Raw genomic sequence first — 23615 nt, forward strand, 5'->3', positions numbered from 1 at the left:
ATGAAATTTTGCCATTTGCAACAACATGGATGGACCTAGAGAGTATGATGCTTCGTGAAATAAGGCAGACAGAGAAAGACAAATATTCTATGTTACATCATGTATATGCGGAATCTAAAAAAATAAAACAAACCAATGTATATAACATAACAGAAAAAGATTCACAGATATAGGTAAAAAAGACTAGTGGTTACCAGTGGGTAGAGGGAAGTGGGGAGGGGTGAGATATAGGCTATAGGATTAAGAGTCACAAACTACTATGTATAAAACAAATAAACAACAAAGATATATAGTACAAGAAAATATATGTGATTTTTAATAACTTTAAATGGAATATAAAACTACAGAAATATTGAATCACTGTGTTGTACCTGAAACTAATAAAATATTGTAATCCACTCTACTTCAATACAAAAAACAAATAAACAAACATAAAAAAAATGTCTAGCCTAGAAAACAGCAATCATCTACAATCTCCTACCCTAGTAACTGGTTCTGTTATTTGTATATTTACATCTGGTATTTTCCCATCCCTTTCTTTCACACCTGAAAAAGTAAATTGTTTTTAGAAATTTAAGGAGTAGAGCTTATGGTTAGCGTTCAAACTCTAGAACCCAACAGACCTTTTGAATTCTGATCCTATTACTTCTTAGCTTTGTAACATTGGACAAGTTATATAACCTTTTCACACCTCACTTTCATCCTCTGTAAAGTGTGGGCAATACCGTACCTTCCAAAACAAACTTTGTTAAACAGGATCATGCATTTAAAGTTCTCAGCCTGGTGCCTAACATATATGCATATCCTGGAAAGGTTTTGCTATGACTATTTTTATATGCATGCATTATACAATCACATAATTTATCAGCCTTCTAGCCCTTATTTGTTTATTGAACATCTACTATGTCTCAAGCACTGTTCTAGGCCTAAAGCATACAGACATACATGCCAAGTTTTCAGTTGTTTGTTGTTTTGTGGGATTTTTTGCTTTCATAGAGTTTACATTTCCAGCAGGGAAAAGAGGCAAAAATTACACAAGGGAAATAAACTATTTGGAATCACCTTATGTATATAGTTTATCATAATTGTTTCACTAAATGTTACATTGCAAACATTTCTCTTACAATTAAATATTCTTAAATAGTGTCACTTTAACTGTGATACAATAATGTAGCCCAGTGGTAGGCAAACTTGGTCAAGAGCAGACCGTGAGTATTTCAGGCTTTGAGGGCCATACAATGTCAACTAGCAAGTACTCAACCGCATTGTGATACGAAAGCAGTCAAAACAATATATAAACAAATGGTGGTGACTGTGTTCCAATAAAACTGTATTACATACCCTGAAATTCACATTTTTTGTAATTTTCAAGTGTCATAGTAGTATCATGGTTATTTGGATATTTTTTTCAACCGTTTAAAATTGTGGAAACCATTGGTAGCTCAGGGACCACACAAAACAGGCTGTGGGCTATCTCTCACCCACAGACTGTAGTGAATCAATCCCTAATCTAGTGTATGGGTTTATTGTGTCTCATTTACCATTTCTCTCCTTTAAATCTTAAAATTTTTTTGAATGATACATTTTCTATTAAATGGTTCTCAAACTGCCACAGGGAGCTTTCAACGGATGGGAATAATTGGTTTTCAGTTAACATCCTCTGTTTTCCTCCACATGCACCTCCCCTCAGCAAAATATTCTGACTGCCACAGAAACACATTCTGTCCTGCCACGCCTGGCATCAGTCACCGCAGGGAAAGGGGCTTCCGGAAAGCAGGGTAAGCGGCAATTCTCAGGCTGAGCCAGGCTGGATGCCCTTCCTTCCAGCCAGCGGGTCTTGCAGAGTATTTGTGCACGTTGCCCAGGCTGGTTCCAGACCTCAGAGCTGTGAGGCGCATTCCACTTTGTATAAAATATGGCTGATAACAGAATTGAATGAACCTTGATAGATCTGAAGGGATGACAGAAAAATACCCTTTGAAAGCAGGAAACAGGTTCAAGCAACTTACCTGAAGTGTTTCAGAGATGAGGAGCATTTACCTCCTCGCATTTGGGTTTGTCAGAATGATGTAGTACTGGGCTCTCTAGAGAAATCTTAACGGTGAAGAGAGAAAATTCTAACTGTCAGAATGGGGAGGAAGTGGGGTTTTAAAAGAAATGTGGGTGTTCATGTGAATTAACGGTTATATAGCTGTCTTTTAAAAAACTGAGACTTGCCAGTAAAACTTATTTTTTCCAAAATCTGAATATGTCCCCTGAATTTTGATGTTCTCCCAAGTCGTTCTTTATTCAAAAGCACAAAGAAGACATTCTTGTGAGAAGATGAACTTGAAAATCCACTAAGAATGAATGCTATACACAACCTCCTCTGCCCTGGTGTATCAGGTGCCCTTCACCTTGAACCAGTGACCAGTTTTGTTGAACTACAGCGGGAGTTATCAGTGAATGTCTGCACCCATCACCGGGCAGAAACAAGTAAAAATATCCTGAGCTCTGAAATCAAAAGCCTATTTTATCACATGGGCCAAGTTCCAAGCTTCTTGTGAACAAGACAAAAAGGAAAGTGACAGTTCAGCTCAGAGCCCTTCATTAAAAATAACTCCAAAACCCTCTAAAGAAAACAAAGACCAGCCAAAACTTGAGGCTCATCTTTGTTATGGAAAACAAATTCTGTCATGTTCCATTGCACCTGTCCGATGCATTGAAGGAAAACTTGAATGTTGCAGGTCTCTCATCTAAAAGCAAGTGTTGATGTGGGCGTACCTCCACGGAGAAGGTAGCAGGTGTCTTGCTGTTAATGATCCCTTAAGTACTATCTGCTCTATTTTTCTACTGTGCCTCTCACAGTAGGGTTCTGGCGATTACAAGTGAAAAAAGCAGGTAAGATCTCTTGGCTTAGGGATGGCGAATGTGGACAAGCCAGTCAATGTGAGGGAGGGTGAAATAGGATTCTGTGACAGTCTTGCCTGGGAGGAAATGTGCAGGATAAGATGCTCAGGCTTTTAAACATTGTTAATTCACTTATTCCCAAAGCACGTATTTACCACTGTCTCCCAGTATCTGGACGCATCTGGTTCCTGTGTGTGGGATACAAAGAATTCAGAGTGAGGCATACCAGAAACAGAGACCCTGCAAGAACCCAGTCCCAGGCAAGGCCTGGGCCACAGCTGGGAGTCTAGTGGAAACAGACAAGCGCGCGTGTAATGACGATCAGGTTGCGTGTCTGCCAGTTGAAGAGTGTTTTAAAGGGACCGAGGGAAGGAAGGACTAAAATAAAGGCTGAGCTCTCAGTGCCAAGCCAAGCAACAAAGAACTGCCAGGCCCCAGCGTAGCGAAATGAGGAGCTCTGGCCATTAACAAGGAGAAGAGCCGTGTCTGGAGAGAAGCTGAGTGCGTAGGGTGGAAAAAGAAGTCACAGGTGTTGATTCTACTCTTGACGGCATCTCTGGTCTCCACGGGACTCAAGCCCACTCCTCCAGCCACCCTGACTGAGGCAACGGGTTCCCCAAGGCGGGAAAAGTGTGAGATCCAGAGACACTGAAAATACAGCACTGTCAGATATTAGAAAGAATCAACCTATATGAGGTTTTAAAAGGGGAAGGGGGTAGAGAAGCAGAATTCCATAGACTTTATACGTGCAGATTCCACACAGCCAACCAAATCCTCACTACAAGGGCTTGTCTTAGGAATCCAATTTCTGGGTGATTTAGAATACCGTTCTTCCAACAACAATATAAATGTATTTAGTTACCTTCCTAACTGTTTCACTAACTGGTTTTCTCGAGGTTGGACTGAGTTAAAATAATCTCCATGTTTCCTCAAGCGTTAGCTAAGCGTGAAGCACTGTGACTTCCTCTGCCACAGACAACTGAAACAATCCAAACCATCGGTTCTACTTTAAAAACGTACTACCCAGCAATCCCTCTACTGGGCTTATGCCCTGAGAAAACCATAATTCAAAAAGAGTCATGTACCACAATGTTCACTGCAGCACTATTTACAATAGCCAGGACATGGAGGCAACCTAAGTGTCCATCAACAGAGGAATGGATAAAGAAGATGTGGTACATATATACAATGGAATATTACTCAGCCATAAAAAGAAACGAAATTGAGTTATTTGTAATGAGGTAAATGGACCTAGAGACTGTCATACAATGTGAAGAAAGTCAGAAAGAGAAAAACAAATACCGTATGCTAACACATATATATGGAATCTAAAAAAAAATGGTTCTGAAGAACCTAGGGGCAGGACAGGAATAAAGACGCAGACGTAGAGAATGGACTTGAGGACACGGGGGGTGGAAAGGTAAGCTGGGACAAAGTGAGAGAGTGGCATGGACATATATACACTACCAAATGTAAAATAGACAGCTAGTGGGAAGCAGCTACATAGCACAGGGAGATCAGCTCGGTGCTTTGTGACCACCTAGAGGGGTGGGATAGGGAGGGTGGGTGGGAGACACAAGAGGGAGGAGAAATGGGGATATATGTATATGTCTAGCTGATTCGCTTTGTTATAAAGCAGAAACTAACACACCATTGTAAAGCAATTATGCTCCAATAAAGATGTTAAATAAATAAATAAATAAATAAAAACAACGTGTCCTTCTTTGTTCTGAACCTTTGACTAATGGACGGGAACTTCTGCTTTCTAGGTCTGCCCTGGACTTCCGCTATAAAAATGGGAACTCCCAGACTCTTCCTGTCTCAATATTCCATTTAGAAAAACAGGAACCGACCTTGACTTCAGAGGGTCATGATGATGGAGTCACTGCCAAGCTCCACAAACGATTGCATTTTGCCAGTAAAGTCTTGGTCGCATCAGAGGGACCCGGTCCTGGGCCATTTAATGTTGGTTAAGGCAGATGAAGAAGCCATGAATTGCTGACTGGAGTGAGCTTCCTACAGTCCAAAGCTCAGCACATCACCCCTCTTCTTCAGACCCCTCAATGATTTCCCATTATCTGCGGGATGAAGTCCATGTCCTTCCATAACATAAACCCACCCACTCTCCACTCTCCACTCACCACCGCCAGCCCTTATTCTCCTTATTCCAGAAAGGTTTGCAGTTTCCAGGCACACGCTGCCTTCACAAGCTTCTCACACATCGGTTCTCTCCACCCTTCTGTACCCACGCACAGTGACTTTGAAGAACCAGTCTGACATTACCGCTTCTAGAACTTTCTGCAGTCCCCCTACCCACCCCCTATACACACACATCCCTCTCTGTGCCTGCAGGCTTCCCTAAACATATCTCGTGGAGGTCTTTATCCTACCCATCTTTTTTTTTTTTAAACATCTTTATTGGAGTATAATTGCTTTACAATGTTGTGTTAGTTTCTGCTTTATAACAAAGTGAATCAGCTATACATATACATATATCCCCATATCCCCTCCCTCTTGCGTCTCCCCCCCACCCTCCATATCCCACCCCTCTAGGTGGTCACAAAGCACCGAGCTGATCACCCTGTGCTACGCAGCTGCTTCCCACTAGCTATCTATTTTACATTTGGTAGTGTATATATGCCCATGCCACTCTCTCACTTCATCCCAGCTTACACTTCACCCCTTGTGTCTTCATGTCCCTTCTCTACATCTGCGTCTTTATTCCTGTCCTTCCCCTAGGTTCTTCAGAACCTTTTTTTTTTTTTTTTAGATTCCATATATGTGTGTTAGCATACGGTATTTGTTTTTCTCTTTCTGACTTACTTCACTCTGTAGGACAGACTCTAGGTCCATCCACCTCACTACAAATAACTCAATTTCGTTCCTTTTTATGGCTGAGTAATATTCCATTGTATATATGTACCACTTCTTCTTTATCCATTCATCTGTTGATGGACACTTAGGTTGCTTCCATGTCCTGGCTATTGTGAATAGAGCTGCAATGAACACTGTGGTACATGTATCTTTTTGAATTATGGTTGTCTCTGGGTATATGCCCAGTAGTGGATTGCTGGGTCATATGGTAGTTCAATTTTAATTTTTTAAGGAACCTCCATACTGTTCTCCATAGTGGCTGTATCAATTTACATTCCCACCAACAGTGCAAGAGGGGTCCCTTTTCTCCACACCCTCTCCAGCATTTATTGTTTGTAGACTTTTTGATGATGGCCATTCTGACCAGTGTGAGGTGATACCTCATTGTAGTTTTGATTTGCATTTCTCTAATGATTAGTGATGTTGAGCATCCTTTCATGTGTTTGTTGGCAATCTGGATATCTTCTTTGGAGAAATGTCTATTTAGGTCTTCTGCCCATTTTTGGATTGGTTTGTTTGTTGTTTTGATATTGAGCTGCATGAGCTGCTTGTATATTTTGGAGGTTAATCCTTTGTCAGTTGCTTCATTTGTAAACATTTTCTCCCATTCTGAGGGTTGTCTTTTCATCTTGTTATGGTTTCCTTTGCTGTGCAAAAGTTTTTAAGTTTCATTAGGTCCCATTTTTTAATTTTTGTTTTTATTTCCATTACTCTAGAAGGTGAGTCAAAAAAGATCTTGCTGTGATTTATGTCATATAGCGTTCTGCTTATGTCTTCCTCTAAGAGTTTTATAGTATCAGGGCTTACATGTAGGTCTTTAATCCATTCTGAGTTTATTTTTGTGTATGGTGTTAGGGAGTGTTCTAATTTCATTCTTTTACACGTAGCTGTCCAGTTTTCCCAGCACCACTTATTGAAGAGGCTGTCTTTTCTCCACTGTATATTCTTGCCTCCTTTATCAAAGATAAAGTGACCATATGTGTGTGGTTTTATCTCTGGGCTTTCTATCCTCTTCCATTGATCTATATTTTTGTTTTTGTGCCAGTACCATACTATCTTGATTACTGTAGCTTTGTAGTATTGTCTGAAGTCAGGGAGCCTGATTCCTCCAGCTCCGTTTTTCTTTCTCAAGATTGCTTTGGCTATTTGGGGTCTTTTGTGTTTCCATACAAATTGTGAAATTTTTTGTTCTAGTTCTGTGAAAAATGCTATTGGTAATTTGATAGGGATTGCATTGAATCTGTAAATTGCTTTGGGTAGTATAGTCATTTTCACAAGGTTGATTCTTCCAATCCAAGAACATGGTATATCTCTCCATCTGTTTGGATCATCTTTAATTTCTTTCATCAGTGTCTTATAGTTTTCTGCATGCAAGTCTTTTGTCTCCTTAGGTAGGTTTATTCTAGGTGTTTTATTCTTTTTGTTGCAATGGTAAATGGGAGTGTGTCCTTAATTTCTCTTTCAGATCCTACCCTTCTTGTAGGACGGGTTTGGTTAGCTGTCTCTTGCCCTCAAGCTGGGAGCCCTGTGAGAGCAGGGACTGGTTCCCAATCATCTTTGGTTCTGCAGCTCCTGCCATAAGTCCCGATAAAAGCAAGCATTCAAAGATGTTGAGGAATGAATGAGTGAATTTTTCAGAATCCCCCAGTTTTCACCTCCAGCCCTTACGTTCTAAGCAATGGTCAATGGGCTCTGAACAGACGTTTGGTTGGTGTGACCTCCTAGTAAGCAGTGATGTCACTGTCCTCACTCTAAGTGGGTTAAGAAGGATTGAGACACTGGAGAGGTAGAGGTGGGGGTGGGGGGTTTCCAGGCCCTCCTTCTGCCATCCACCACCATGTCTCCATAATCCTCTGAGACTCGGGAATGATGAACACAGGGGTGGTGGAGACACCACTGCCTCGCTCCTCTTGATGCCAAATCATCATCAAGAGAAGGGGGACAGTTAAGGCGTCGGGGCTGCCCTCGGGAATCAGACCGAAAGGGCGCGGAGGCGGTGGGTTTGCATGGGGACGCATGGTTACGCCGCCACATGCACCGAGGGTCCAGGTGATGTGAGAGGATAACGATGATGGTGCAGACAGTGATGAGGGGAGGCTGGCGGGCCCTCCCACCCACGTATGCGTCCCAGCCCCACTGCATACGACCTGCACATACGCTAGTCTCTGAGCCTCACTTTCCCCACAGGAAACCTGTCCGAGAACATCTGACTTGCGGGGCTGTTGCGCGGTTTGGGGAGATGCTGAATGTAAAACGATTCGTCCTCCACGAACGGGAGAGACTGGGACCCTCCACCACCCACTCCAGGCGCCTTCTTTACATGACAGTTTGAGGTGCCTGTGTATTTAGTTCACGTGAACATCAATCTAGAGAAACAAACTAAGGGAATCTAAGGTGATAGATCACCAAGCGCTGACTCAGCTTAGAAACTGAATGAAAATAACACACAGCAATCACTGCGTGTTCCTATGCAGGGGGCACTGTTAGAGGTATTTTATCCGTATCGGCTCACTTCATTCCCACAACTCGATGAGGTCAGTACTGCTATCAATACCATTACACTCGAAGAAATAAGGTAGAAAGAGATTAGGGGAATTCACCCAGGTCACACAGTAGAACCAGGATTCCAATTCAGGGAGTCTAGACTGACAGTCATTGTGAAGCTAAACTGTATTCCCCCAAATGTATACATTGAAGCCCCACGCCCAGCACCTCAGAACGTGACTGCATTTGGAGAAAGAGCCTTTGAAGAGGCAATTAAGTTAAAATGAGGCTGTTACAATGGCCCGAATCTAATCTGACTGGTATCCTAATGAGAAGAAGTTTGGACACACTGAGAGACAGGAGGGGGACGGACCACAGAGGAAGGAGCCTGTGAGGACACAGTGAGAAGGCGGCCATCGTCAAGCCAAGGAGAGAGGCCTGGGAAGAAACCAGACCAGCCGACACCTTGACCTTGGACTTCCAGCCTCCAGAACTGTGAGAAATAAATGTCTTCTGTTTAAGCCGCCCACCTGTGGTATTTTGTGACAGCAGCCCTAGTAAGCAGATATGCCAGTCACAATCTGAACCGCAAAGCTATTTGAATTGGAAACTATACAGCTCCGTCCCCATGTTTAGAGTCACAAATAGAAGGTAAATGCTGTCAGTTACAACCAAATTCGACTGAAACGTCAATATTTGCCCATTAACTGAGGTCAGCACCTGTGCTGTCCTTAAACCCACCCAGAGATGGCAACAGATTCAGTCCCAATGGAAAGGTCATGACCTTGGGCTCAGGCTGGTGCTGAGTGAACCTTGAAATCAGTGGCCATAAGAAGAGTCCCTCCAGGCCGCTGAGCTGTCACGTGGTCCAATGGTGTCAGCTCCAAGGGGGACAGGGATTCTTGACTCTTTTGTCCACTGATGCGGCCCCTAATGACTAGAAGAGCGGCTGACACATAGCAGGTGCTCAACAACTATTTCTTAAAAGAAGAAAAGATAAACGTGATGCTGTAGAAGGGAACAGATTGCATGGAGCTAAGGAGCACGCATCTTTCAGGCTGTGAGCACCGTGGCAACTATTGGCCACTGCCCCTTCTACCCCAGCCTCCTGTGAGATCGGGGGACACTTCCAGAGACACAGCAGAGAAGGTCCCCCAGTTGCCCCACTTTGCCGAAGAAGGTATGTAGTGAGCAAACAAGACGACGGTGGAGCCCAGCACTGCTTGAAGCCCACGCTCAGTAAACTTTTGTTCACTTATGGATGTATTTAGTTGATCAGCTCAACTTGATTGCTAAAGATGGTACCCTTAGAGCTTTTCTGATAAAGAACACAATGTGGGCTTCCCTGGTGGCGCAGTGGTTGAGAGTCTGCCTGCCAATGCAGGGGACACGGGTTCGGGCCCTGGTCTGGGAAGATCCCACGTGCCGCGGAGCAACTAAGCCCGTGAGCCACAACTACTGAGGCTGCGCGTCTGGAGCCTGTGCTCCGCAAGAAGAGAGGCCGCGATAGTGAGAGGCCCGCGCACCGCGATGAAGAGTGGCCCCCGCTCGCCACCACTAGAGAAAGCCCTCGCACAGAAACGAAGACCCAACACAGCCAAAAATAAATAAAATAAATAAATAAAAATTTTAAAAAAGAACACAATGTGCTTTCCATCCAGATTTTCAGAAACAAGACATGATTCCTATACTCCTGAGTCAGTATTTTGAGAAAGTTTGCACCCATGTCCCAGACTTCCAGGATTTTGAAGTCAGTGTGTTTCCAAGTTGTGAGGGCATCTGGGTTATTGTCATAACTCCCTGCAAAATGCCTCTGTCCTCACCTGAGAGCCTGGGGCGACATGAATCGTGCAGCTGCCACTCCCCTGCTCTGGCAGCCGCACCACCAGCGTGGAGCTCACAGCACCGCTCGCACGGACTCGAGAGGAGAGAGGAAAGTACCCACCGTGTTCCTCCCGCTCTGTGACGAGACGAGGCAGTACAAGTCGGAGAACAGTGAGCACAGTGGCATCTACACTGAATTTAAACGGAAGTGGGTGAGGTGCCTGCAGTCTGTCACCCAAGCAGCCCCGACACACAGCGTTCCTGGAACGAGGCGACCTAATCCAGTCTGACAGCTCTACGGCCGTAAAGCGGCATCCTAAAAATAAAGCACACATAATGCATCTCCCATGCTGGGCGGGAAAAACAGTACGATGCTTAAGTGCTGCCAAAATGGTAGCCCTTGGGATTCACTTGCATCTCCGCACAGACTGCTGGGTAGCTTGACCCAAGTGCTCCGCGGAAGATCACAGGGGGCTGGGGCTCTTCTGCTCTCTACATGGACATAGTCTGCTTTGTCTTGTCTTAGATACGTATTTTTAAATACCTTGTTTAAAAAAGTATTTAAATATATCAGTATCACATAGTATCTGGTGACCTCTATCATGATTGATGATTTTTGCAAGGACAGTTTGGCAGAAAACATACTAATACATTCAGTCATATTGGCATATACACGATTGTTTACGGTCAAACAAGAAAATCTGGGAAGCGTTGGCTTGTATTTAAACAACAACAACAGCCCTTGTAGCCGTGCTCAGGGTAGTATGGCCATACTTCCTTTGAGTGAAAATATTATCAATGTTAAGTGGTTGAGTTGAAAAAAGAAGTTAAATAGAAAGATTGGCATAATGGTAAATCAGAAATCACCATGTTAAAATTTGAACATTTTTGTCACTATCCCATGATTATATCAAGTTATATTGGAGAGGTAATGTAGGTCAAGAGAAGCAACATGAGGATACTTTAGTATCAGACAGAACTGGGTACAAATGCCACTTCCACTGCTCACTAGCTATGCGTCCTTGAGCAAATTTCACACCTCACTGAGCCTCAGGATTCCCATATATAAAGTATCAATACTATCTGCTATGTGGAATTGTTAAGTAATGCAATAGTCAAATGACACCAAATGCAGTATAGACACTCTGTGAGGCGTAACACTAGATTCTTTATAAGTTTACAACTGAAAAATACATCATTATCGCAAACATGGATTTCTTTACGAGGCCTTTGATGCTATATTTCAATTCACTTTTGCATTTCCCACACAGATACGCATAGGATGAGACTCTGGTCTAGTGGTCATGGCTGGATTTTGTAGGGTGGTACCCTCCTGGCCCTCCCTACCTAATTACAACCTTGTCCTTCCCCAAGTACAACCTTCTCATTTTCTGGGATATCTTTGGAGTGACACCTGTCAGAAAATGGTCCAGTGTACAGTTCAGGGCCAGTAAACCTGCTAATTTCACATATATATTGTTGGATTCAAGGAGAGTCATCTAGAATTCATCAAGTTATACAACCAAGAACCTGTCCCAGACGAACCTGAGCTAGTGGCTCTGGGCTGATAGGATCACCTGTGTCAGTTTTACAAACAAACAAACAAATAAATACCTGAAGATGAGCTTTATCATTGGGACCTTTTGTCTTTGGGCTGGATGAACAGAAAGTTTCATCTGAGAGGCTGGGGCAGGCACATCATTCAGTCACAGCCTCTGATGCTCTTTTACATCTCCCTTTGCATCGTATGTCTCCTTTTTACATCCAGGTAATGTACATGACTTTCGGCAACAGTATTTAATTACACTGGGCCTCTACTTCCACATCCACAAAAGGCCTCTCGTAGAGTACCCACCTTATAAAAAGTTTAGGAGGATTTATTGAGATAATAGGTGCATGGTACTTAAAACAGTGCCAGTAGATGGTAACATTCAATATTACTCTTGCTATGGTCACGGTTGTTGTCTCCTTGAGAAATAAGAGGTTCCCAGAGCCCGTATCTGTGCATCAGTACACAAGTCATCAAGGCCTCATTGTGTTAGATAACCAGGTATACAAATAGGTCGTGGTGATGGAGAAAGAAGACACACCTTAAGGCCCCCCAAAAGGATTTGGTGAGGAAAGCAGATTGATAAAGAGGAAAGTCTTGGAAGTTACAAGACAAGGGCTTGAATTCTTTCTGGACAATTAACTCATTGTATGACCTTGAGCTGCCTTCTTCTTATCTTTCTTTCTTCTCAAAATTGAGGTAAGAAAGTGTCTCCTGCATAGGTTTCTTTGAGAGATTAACTGCGATAAGCCAAATATCTATATTCGACTCACAAGAGACTAGAGACGTTCTTGGTACTAAGCATGAATATATTTTCACAAACATTCATCAAAAGTCAGAGAACAGAAACAACACTTAAGGCAGATTATTTACAGGACTGGCTGACTGTCCACTCTCCCAGATATGAAAAGATCTCCTCCCAGACCAAGCCAGATCATCAGAGAAATGCATACCTAAGCTGAGTTCTATTTATCCTCCTACAGAAAACTCATTATCAAATTACATTACAGTGTGAAGCCACAGACCATATTATATTGATGGTCCTCACAAGAATAAGCTCCCTAAACCTTATTATTTGCATAATACAGAGGCTGCCAAGGATATTTTTCTTTACCTTTTCAATGAGCTATTTATAAGAATCTCGAGGAGAAATCCCAGCCTGGATTTAGGACTAAAATGGTAGCACTTGTCCTGAGTTTTTGAAGCCAGAAGCAAGTACAGATTTACTGTTTGGAGTCAGTGAAACAGACCAGAAATGCATTCTTGCATTCATTCAAAAATATTTATTGAGCAACTACTATGTGCCAGACTCTCCCCTGGGATCGGGACATTCAATGATGAGCACGACAGGAAATGTCTCTGCCTTCACAGATCTAGAGCCTAGTGGGAAAGAAGAGATGATTAAATAAGCAACTATAATTATAAAGCAATGATATAGAATGAGCCAGAAACAGATGCTGGGTAACAAGATAAGATCCATCACCCCCTTAGGTAGCTAGGGAGGTGCAAATAAAGCTAAGCTTGGACAAGAGAAGACTAGGAGGACTCTAGAGGGAAGATCCACACATCTGTGGAAATCAAGGGAAGAAAGACACAAGTCAGGAAAAGACTAGAGGTAGGTGAGTGAAGAGAGATACCAAGAACCTAAGACTGTTAATCCCCTACCGTGACCAGAACTGATCTATTTATGTACTTTACATCAGTACAATGTCTCCATGAGTAGAATTATATTGTGTAGAGTACTCATAACTATAAATCATGTCCTAGCCTCTTGAGGAAACTGGTCTGATTTTATGACTCTCAATAACTACATTCTAGTAGAAAGTATCAAAGAAAGAATAAAGAAAGTTCTGGTATTCCTTGAGATACAGTCTTAGGTATTTAACTCCTCACATTGAGAGTCATGTCAATACAACCTTGTTGGTTTCTTTCCATCATCACTTACTTCTGCAAAGAGAGAGGAACACCAGTCTACATTGGAATTATAGATGCCTCCTTCAAATTTAATGCAACTGCCTTCTTCATTCCCAAAGATGCTGGATATTCAGAGAACAGAATTAAATACCTAAGAGGCATCCTGACACCAAAAAGTTTAACTAAGCCAGCAGGAGACCTACGTTTTAGTCCTAGCCCTGTCACATGAAGAAATGATACGTATCCAGAGAAAACTCTAATTCGAAAAGATACACGCACCCCAGTGTTAACTGCAGCACTATTTACAATAGCCAAGACATGGAAGCAACCTAAATGTCCACTGACAGATGAATGGATAAAGAAGATGTGGTATATACACAGTGGAATATTACTCAGCCAAAAAAAAGAATGAAATAATGCCATTTGCAGCAATATGGATGGACCTAGAGATTATTACACTAAGTGAAGTAAGTCAGACAGAGAAAGACAAATATCATATGATGTCACTTATATGTGGAATCTAAAAAAACAGTAAAAACGAACTTATTTACAAAACAGAAACAGACTCACAGACATAGAGAACAAACTTGGTTACCAAAGGGGAAGGGGAGGAATTAGGAATTTGTGATTAACAGATACACACTACTATATATAAAATAGATAAACAACAAGGACCTCCTGTGTAGCACAGGGAACTATATTCAATACCTTGTAATAAACCATAATGGAAAAGAACCTGTAAAAGAATATATATATGTATAACTGAATCACTTTGCTGTACACCTGAAAGAACACAGCATTGTAAATCAACTAGACTTCAATTAAATAAAAGAAATGATAGGTGAGGCTTGGAGGCTATATGAGTAACTCAGTGAACTTGGAACCTCATGTGCTTCGTGTAGTAACACAAATAGCAGTACTTATTGAAGGTTTACTGTGTGTCCAGCACCAGGTCTACGTGTTTTCCCTGTATTAACTAGCAACAACCTCATGTGGTGGGTACTGTTGTCACTTAGAGCTGAGAACATGGAGGGTCAGAGAGATACTGTGACGTTTGTGGGTCCCACGGTTGGTAAATTCAAACCCAGGGGTCCAGCTCCAGAGCCCAGGCTCCTAACTGCTACTTTCCTCTCTCAACTTCCGTCCAGGAGCTCCCAGGGAAGCTGGAAGGACAGATCAGAGTACCATGCCTCAGGATACATTCAAGCCCGCATCACCTCCTCTCAGGGCCTTTATGACATGAATGAACGAGCCTTCCAGGGGGACCCTCTGCCCTGCTTGGTGCAGGACAGGCTCAGTGTGTGCCTGCTTCTCCGTGCCCACCCGCATCCTCCCTCTCTCCAGGGTGCACCTGTCTGGACAGAAGTGGTAGTGTCACCTAAGCCCAATGGCTAAGAGCTGACGTTTTGAAGTCTGCTGGGCCTGGGCGCAAAACCCAGCTTAACCATTAACATGAGGCCAGTTACTTTGCCTAAATAAGCCTCAGCTTTCTCATCTCCCACGTGGAGATAAGAATCGCACCTACCTCCTAGTACTGCTGTGAGAAACGCAGGAGTCAAGATGTACAGAGACGCTACGTCTCAGTCAGCATAGCGCTTAGCAAGTAGTGAGGACCCTCTAGGAATGAGGTTGTACCACATTTGACAGAACGTCCTAGAGGCTTTCTCATGTCAGCGCCATCCTGGTGGACGACTTTGTGAATCCGGGGCATCGAAACACACCTGTGAATCTGCAGCACTTAGCCACGAACCAGGATGAGTAGGGAATGCCAGGTCTTTCTAAGTAAACCAGTGGTACTTCAAGAAGTACCCATTCTAAGACTAAATTATACCCCTGAAGCCATTGAAAATGCAGTTTGGCTTTTGGCCACTCCCAAGGCTTTAATCCATTCCAGTCCAGACTCCATGGGAACTGGGCTGAAATGCTACGTTTTGTGGTGACAGGCAGTAAGGAAATAGCCTTTGAGCTTATAATCTCTTTGGGGTCCTTTTTAGCCTCTTGGACCAGCCTGGATTCAGAGTGGTAACTTCTGGGATCACTCTGCTTTCAAACGCAGCCAAGGACCCACCCTACTTTGTGCTGGAACGCTGGAAGAGCCTTAGGATTCAGAGAAAACCCTTTCTGTGGCGTGAGCATTGTCACACACCAGCCCTGACGCCTGCAGCTGAATCGGCAGACTGCACACCCCAGAACCTGCCACAGTGTTTGTCACCTGACGGCATCTAGCGGCACTCAGGCTCAATAAACCATAGTCATGGACTCGGAGAAACCACGTGGCTGGTTGGTATGTACACTGAACAAATCACCTCTTTTGGCCTCATTTTCTTTGTAAGCTAAAGCGGTCACGTCCATCGCGAAAGATGAAGGGGTCGAATCTAACATGGTCTGGCTCTGGGCCTCTTAAAACGATTCCATCTGCCGAAGAAAGATAACCCTCTTCGCCTTTATTTTTAAACGCTTCCAGTGCACAGGATTCTACTTACTTCCATACAAACCCATTTACTAATATGCCTGACTGTCAGCAAGTTCTTTGTCTCCGCCCCGGCTCCCTCTCCTCATCACACAAATTGCCCCTGGCTTTAATCGGATGTAATAAGCCGCTGGGAAGCGCGGCGAGGGGAACGGAGAGCACAGATTGCGCCGCGGGGGCTTCAATCGCGTGCCCAGCGCAGCACCGCCCGGGCGCTCTCGTGTCCCCCCGAAGCCGAGAAAATCGAGGACGCCAAGCGCATGGAAAGACGCGCTGCTGCTCTCCAAACGGGAAACGCGGGTGGAGAAGACCATTTAGAAGAAGAGGCTGAGGGAGAAGAGGAAAGCAAGCCCAGTCTCCAACAGCTGCAAACAAGAAGCCCGGGCAACGGTTACCTTGGATGAACTCGGATTTCCTGCTCACACAAGGCAGGGTCCGGTTGAGCCCCAGGATCCTGTCCAGGTGGAAGGCAAACACCTCGCTCATGTCCAGAGGCTGCTTGAGCAGCCCGCAGGGGCTGGGGCCGCAGGCGGGCGCCGCGGGCCGGCCGGTCCCCTCCAGCAGCAGCAGGCGCGCCCTGCCCCCGGGCCAGGCCGGCTGGAGACCCGCCGCCGCGCCGTCGGCCAGCAGGCGCATGCGGCCGATGTCGTCTCCGCTCAGCCACGACGGGGCGCTCTCGCTGTAGATCCTGATGTTGCTTCCCCCGGCCCGGGGCAGCTGCACGTCTGCGTCCCCACCTCGCGCTCCCAGACCCTGCCTCCACCCCCAGGGTCGCTCCCCAGCCTGGGCCAGGTTTCCTCCCCGGACGTGCCCGGGCACTTCAGCCTCAGCTGCCCTTGCAGCTTCCTGAGGCCGAAGGGACGGTCCCACCAAAGCCCCGGGTCCCGGGGCCTGAGAAGCCAGCGCATACTTCTTCCTGCGCTTGGGTTTCACGGTGCCACGGATGCTGGCGGGCTTGCTGCGCTTGGAGCGCAAGGTGATGTACACCACGTTGTTGGGCTGCAGCGTGGTCCCATTGCCCTGGGCCTCGGGAGGGGCCAGCGTGCCGTCCAGGGGTATCTCAGGGAAGGGGGCCCCGGCGGTGGCCCGGGTCCAGTGCGGCCCCTGGCGCGCGCGCCCTCCGTGCGGGGCAGAGGCGCGCCCCACCTGGCTCACCAGGAAGCCCAGGTAGATGGCGCAGGCCGTACCCAGCAGCAGGTTCCTCCTGGTCCTGGGGCGCCGGCTGCTCCAGAGTTTCCGCGCCCTCGGGACGCACAGGGAGGAGAGGAACCAGTTTAGGAGCTGCCCCGGCTGGTCCGGACAGCTCATTTCTGCGTCTCGTCCACATGCCGAGCAGGGTTTAAAGTCTGCCGTCGGCTCCTTCTGGCACGATGCATGGCTTTCTGAACGCAGCTGTCGCCTCCGCGCAGGTGTCTAAGTGGTCGCCAGTGGGCCGAGGAGGAAGTTAAGGGCGGGTGATGGGGCCGGGAAGGCTTCTGACACTGGCCACAGCACACCTTCTGAACCCCGTCGGCCTCCCCGAGGAGAAGTCTGGCTAGTTCCTGGGAATGAATGGACACAGAGTGAACTGAGTCACAGCCTCAGACTCGGTCAGTTCCTCCACAAGAGCGAAGAAAAACACGGAACCTTTCCTTTCATCACTATCACCACGAAATGATTTTTTAAGTGAGGTTTAAAACAAATAGAAACAAGATAGATGTATAGATTTGATGTTCAGTTTCCATTAGTGAAAACCAACCACCAAAATCCAAGACTATTTTATAACTTGCAGCTAGAGTCATTTAATTTGATCCTGAAGGAAAAGCATTAAAATTGGACAAATCCAGGCTTTTTGTTTTGAAATTCAGAAATAATTTAAGAAAAGTAACCAAAGAATTTAGAAATCTGTAGCTATCTTCTATTTATTTTTAAAAGTCCTGCATTAACTAATTGGACAGAAGCACCAAGTATTAACATTCAAATTCAGAAACATATTCTCTTAATCGTATGGTACAGTCTTTTCTTCATAATATATTCCATTATCTGACTTTAAGGGTTATTATAATATAAAGCCATACATGCCCATGTATCTTGGAAGCAATTACATTTATTCAGTCACACATACACACACGCACACACACACACATGAACACAAAACACACATCTAACTGCTTTTTATTCCTTTTCTTTTCACCAAAGTCAGCTGAAAGAAGAAAACCAAAAGCCCTCTAGCTCTACTCTTTCACATTATTAAAAAGAAGAACTGGTAAGCAACCTTACTTACACAGCTGGCCCCGTGCTTGGCTCCAGGAAGAATGTAATCCCTGACGCTAATGCAAAGAACTATTAAAGGCTGAGGCATGTAAGTAGAACATATTTCATGGTCAAGAGTGTTCCACATTTCAAATATTTCAGCTCTGCTTTCAAAGCTCCCTTAAAAACTTCTGATTGCAAAGCAAAACGGGTACTTGTTAACTGGCTGCTGACAACCCACTTTTAAGATGTGTAAGGGTTTTTTTTTTTAAATATTGTAAAAAATAAACTTTAATTTTAAATTCTGGGGGGGAAAAAAGCAAATGCCGTATTTTTCCACTTATTTTTAACTCCTGGGAGCCCTCTAGTGTCCTGTTTGGAAATAGACTCAGAAGTGTCAGCCTTTTTGGTGTTAAAAAGCATTTGAGAGTGTTCGCTTAGCAGCAGTGAAATAAACACCTCACGAGGTGAATGCATTCACCTCTCTGTCCATCCCAGCCACCAACGTTGCCAGGGACTTACCTTTCCATCCTGGCTGTGTCCAGAGTAACATTGGTCTCCCACCGCTTCTGAGACGAGAAGGCCCAGAAGTTCATGAAAAGGCAAGAAAGGGTTAATGCAAATGAGGGAGAAAAAAGAACAGGCAGATAAGAGTACACATCGGTGGGAAGAGACATTTATAGTGTGCCTTTGCTCGGTGCAACAGTTCACAAAAAGAAGTTGTGGATTCTCCCTGATTGGAGGTTTCTTTTAAAAACAGGTTAGTGATTGGTGTAGGTGGCTTGCTTGTCCTGGCACAAAGGCAGGGGTTGATGACCTCTGGGTCTCACTTAGACTTATTGCTTTTGCTTCTACAGCAAATAGAGTCTAGAAGGCACACAGGCAGGCAGGGGACAGGGAATGTTTTCCCCACAGGAAAAGAAGGTTGTTATAGGGGGGTGAGGGCAGGCAGTGGGAGTTAGAGTACGGTGTGTAATTGTAAAAAGACTATATTTAACAATGCGGAAAAGATCAAGGCATTGGAATATGTATAGAAGGAAAGGATAAACTTCCAAGTGATCAAATACCAAAAATTATACTAGAACTGTTCCTGTAGCACTCAAACTCAGACTATTCTTCCTAGAAGCACCCATAGATTCTGGCTAAACTGCATGAGAACTTAAGCATCAAATTGATTTCCTTTGTTATCCAATACTCTTTTTTTTAATTTTATTTTATATTGGAGAATAGTTGATTAACAATGTTGTGTTAGTTTCAGGTGTACAGCAAAGTGATTGTTATATATATACATGTATCTATTCTTTTTCAAATTCTTTTCCCATTTAGGTTATTACAGAATATTGAGTAGAGTTCCCTGGGCTATACAGTAGGTCCTTGTCGGCTGTCTGTTTTATATATCGTAGTGTGTATATGTTAATCCCAAACTCCCAATTTATACCTCCCTACCACCTTCCTCCCTGGTAACCATAAATTCATTCTCTAAGTCCATGAGTCTGTTTTGTAAATAAGTTCATTTGTATCATTTTTTTTTTTTTTTAGATTCCACATATAAGTGATATCATAAGATATTTGTCTTCCTCTTTCTGACTTACTTCACTTAGTGTGATAATCTCTAGTTCCATCCATGTTGCTGCAAATGGCATTATTTCATTCTCTTTTATGGCTGAGTAGTATTCCATTGTATATATGTACCACATCTTCTTTATTCATTCACTGTTGATGGACATTTAGGTTGCTTCCATGTCCTGGCTATTGTAAACAGCACTGCAGTGAACATTGGGGTGCATGCATCCTTTCAAACCATGATTTCCTCCGGATATATGCCCAGGAGTGGGATTGCTGGATCATATGGTAGCAATACTCTTAAAGCACACTTCCATGAGCCCAGAATTATTTTCTAGATAGTAAATATTCACTTTTTGAAAGGAAACTATAACCAAGCTGGTTTGTAAAACTATCTTGTTATTTTCAGTATTCAGAAGAGTAACTGACCTGAACTCTTTAAAAAGTAAAAGTAAGTCTTTGGCAGAGGCCAGGTTCTACTAAGCAGAAGACTCTGCTAGCTGTTTCCAAAGCAGGTTTTTTTAGTGTAGAAATGCTTAGGAAGTAGATAAGAGTTGTCTGACTTAGTAAACTTGGTTGACTCCTCTCGCCCCCAAAATGTTTGTCCCTGACACCTCATTGAACTTCTTGGAGGCCCTTCTCCCAGCCCTGGCATCAGACAGGGAGTCACCATTGCCGAAGGGGAAGGTCTCTGGTAGGATTAGGAACCAGGTCATGGAACCATGGGTGTACCTAATGTATTGATATTACAAATACACTGGATAGACAGGGCTCAGCAGATAGCATCAGAGAACAATTTGAATCATCCTTCCCACTGCCTATTCAAACCCATTCTGTGCACTCGTAGCCCTTCTCAACTCCTTTGGATAAAAATTCAGGCATAATTTCTGTAGTCCGACTTTTTAAAATTTCTCCATCATCTGAGCCGCAGACACACACATACACACACAAAAGTTAGATTCTATGTAGTAGTCGAGATGTTCACATTTCTTTTACGTTTACAGCATTTCCCCTCTCGGGCATTTTGCTGTTCCTCAAAAAAGTATGGCCAAAATCTACTGAACAGGGTGAAAGGAAATCCATTTGGGATTGTTTTTTCTGTCTAGACTACCTGTTCCTCATCCTCCCACCCACCCGCTTGGCTTTGGGTTTGGCTCTGGCTGTTCCAGAGGTGAAGGGTGTTGGGAAGGGAGAGGAAACAGCACAAATGTCCTTGCTGCCCTCTGACGCCGTGAATTGGCGTACCGGCTCTCGGGGCTGGGCAGGTGCATGAAGCTGACCCTCTAGAGGGGAAGGTGCAGTCACTTTGAAGATCGTGGCCTCTCTGGCTGGCTGTCGACGTCTGCTCAGCCCCTTGGAATCTGACAGCCCCCTATTCTGCGGAGATCACCTTGTTTCTTCAGGCCCTTCTCTTGGAAAGCATTTGAGATAACCAGCAGGCTAGCTTTACACTTGGGCCTGTGTGTATCGCCCACAAATGGTCCAACGGACACGGTCACGTCCTCTGCCTCAGCAGCCTCAGGCTCCCCAAGACAGCAGCCGCCTTCCCGGGCACGGCGATCCCACACCGCACTTTGGAATGTGCAACCATTCCCATCTGTTGCTCAAGGTCACGGCTGAAACTGAGCAGAAAGGTATTTTCTCCCTTCAGGTATCATGGGGCTCCAGAGCGAAGTTCCATTCAGTTTTAGAAAAATAAGCCTGAATTCCTTGAGTGAGTCACGGTTTGAAAATTTGTTGTCACGATATAATATTCACATACACCCCATGAGGACATATAGGACACTCAAAATATTTGTTACTGCTCTGAATAGTATTAGCTCAGAGAGACTGATGTGATAACATTACCTCATACCTAAAGTATTCTCTCTCCATTAAAAAATAAGTCTATAAAAAAAAAAAGAAAAAAGAAAAAAGAAATAAATCATGAGCAAAAGAAAGCGGAAAAGTAGACAATAAGACAATGGTGTGGGGCTTCCCTGGTGGCACAGTGGTTGAGAATCTGCCTGCCAATGCAGGGGACACGGGTTCGAGCCCTGGTCTGGGAAGATCCCACATGCCGCGGAGCAACTGGGCCCGTGAGCCACAACTACTGAGCCTGCGCGTCTGGAGCCTGTGCTCCGCAACAAGAGAGGCCGCGATAGTGAGAGGCCCGTGCACCGCAATGAAGAGTGGCCCCCGCTCGCCGCAACTAGAGAAAGCCCTCACACAGAAGAGAAGACCCAACACAGCTAAAAATAAATAAATAAATAAATAAATTTATATTAAAAAAAAAAACCTTATAAAGAAGTTACAGGTTTTGTGTTATGTGTTGTAAAAATACGTGCACTTTTATCTGACACTGATGACTCACTGCTAAGGACATTTCTCTCTTGACCCACGCCACCACACCTAGTCTCAATAGGAGAAGCACTTTCAAAGAAAACCCCATGTCTTCTCAAAGCTAGACTTATCCATCCATGAAGCGATGGTGAGTGTCCTAGGTCCATCTCTCACGTGCGACCAAGAGAGCACCAATAGGCCTATTTCCAGGCGACAAACTGGCTGGCCTTTCACTGCATTGGGTCTCCTCCCCTCTGTCTACTGTTATATCTGGTGAAGAGTAACCCTGCCTTTTCCCGGTCGAGAAATCTCCCACAATAATCCCTTTAGCCTCATCTCCCTAGGTATGTTGATTCCATTTATTTAAAGTTGTGTTTGTGTTAGGAAGATCCCGCCACGTCCCCAGAAACTGAGCAATGTTTCCAGAAACACAGCATAGTATAGGAAACAGGTAAAATATATGACAGTCAAGTTGACACATATTGGAAGCAACAGATATTTGTAGGGTTGTCATTTCACTTCTAGATAAGTAGATGATCTATGCATGTGATAACAATCAGCATTTGTTTTATAATTCTGAAACCCAAGAACACACAGACTCATTGTGGAGCACAGAAAAAGTAGGTAAGTCTGAGGTAAGTTCCTTCTAAAAGGCTGAGACAGTCTAGACAGCTAAGCTTCTCTGTTTCAGCCGTGGATACTGAAGGCCTCAATTCTCTGTTTCTAACCCACACTCCCAGGGAAGCCAGGACAGACAGACAATGCTGGCCCTGGGTCGTTCTTGGCTTAGGACAAAACGCCCCAAGCAGCAGTGGTTTTCAGCCTGTGTGGAGGGATGAAGAGGGAATAAAGCACTCTCGATCCTTAGGCTCCTTGCGGGAAACTAGTGCAGAGGAAGGATCTCTTCCCTCCTCCCCTAAGGCAAGTTGGTGTCAAAGAAATAAGCTGCTGGCGGAGTACAAGGAAGGCCCCCTGGCGATCCTAGATTAAATTGGGCACATTAGAAATGGAGCTATAAATAAACACCTTGAAAGTACAGGAAAAGAAGACAGAGAGAAATCTGGGGTCGTTTCTACACTTGTATCTCGTTTTGAGACTCAGTTGTGTTCCCCACGATGGTTCAGACATGTGTGGCACATCTGATAAATTGGTGGGCTCTGAAAACCACACACGCATGGTTACAAATTGATAAAGAAACTGGATTAGAAAAGACAGAATGTGTTGGTGTCATGTATCCGGCCCGTCCAACCTATGCATTCAAGCCCCAGGAAGGAACTACAGGCAAAGCCTGATGGAGGGATTTTCATGTTTTATTCTGAGACACCGAGGCCCTAGCAGTACACACTGGTTTCCAGGCAGGAAATGGGGCGCAAGGTCAGGGAAGAGCCCATCCTCCCCGTCCCACTTCCAGGCGTTGGCAGTTTGCCAGTTGGCAGTTGGGACTCCCTAGACCAGTGGTTTTCAAACTCTGGCCTTGAACCAGCAGTATTAGCT

At 44.5% G+C, this 23615-nt stretch overlaps 1 protein-coding gene across 3 annotated transcripts in view; it reads right to left on the bottom strand.

Annotated features, from left to right (window-relative positions):
* GASK1B (golgi associated kinase 1B) overlaps window positions 1-18930 on the bottom strand; it is a 58049-nt gene extending 39119 nt beyond the window's left edge. The window contains exons 1-2 of one of the 3 annotated variants that reach the window (XM_059922336.1): window positions 18759-18930; window positions 16400-17545 (exon numbers count right to left, since the gene is read on the bottom strand). In XM_059922336.1, the coding sequence (XP_059778319.1) occupies window positions 16400-17312 (913 nt within the window). In that variant the 5' untranslated portion in view covers window positions 17313-17545; window positions 18759-18930. Of the gene's footprint in view, window positions 1-16399; window positions 17553-18267; window positions 18394-18758 lie in introns of those variants that run through there. The other 2 variants (XM_059922337.1, XM_059922339.1) reach the window with 2 other exon arrangements.
* Between the last annotated feature and the right edge of the window lie 4685 nt (window positions 18931-23615).

The sequence above is a fragment of the Balaenoptera ricei genome, chromosome 5 (genome assembly GCF_028023285.1).
Source record: "Balaenoptera ricei isolate mBalRic1 chromosome 5, mBalRic1.hap2, whole genome shotgun sequence".
Taxonomy (NCBI): domain Eukaryota; kingdom Metazoa; phylum Chordata; class Mammalia; order Artiodactyla; family Balaenopteridae; genus Balaenoptera; species Balaenoptera ricei.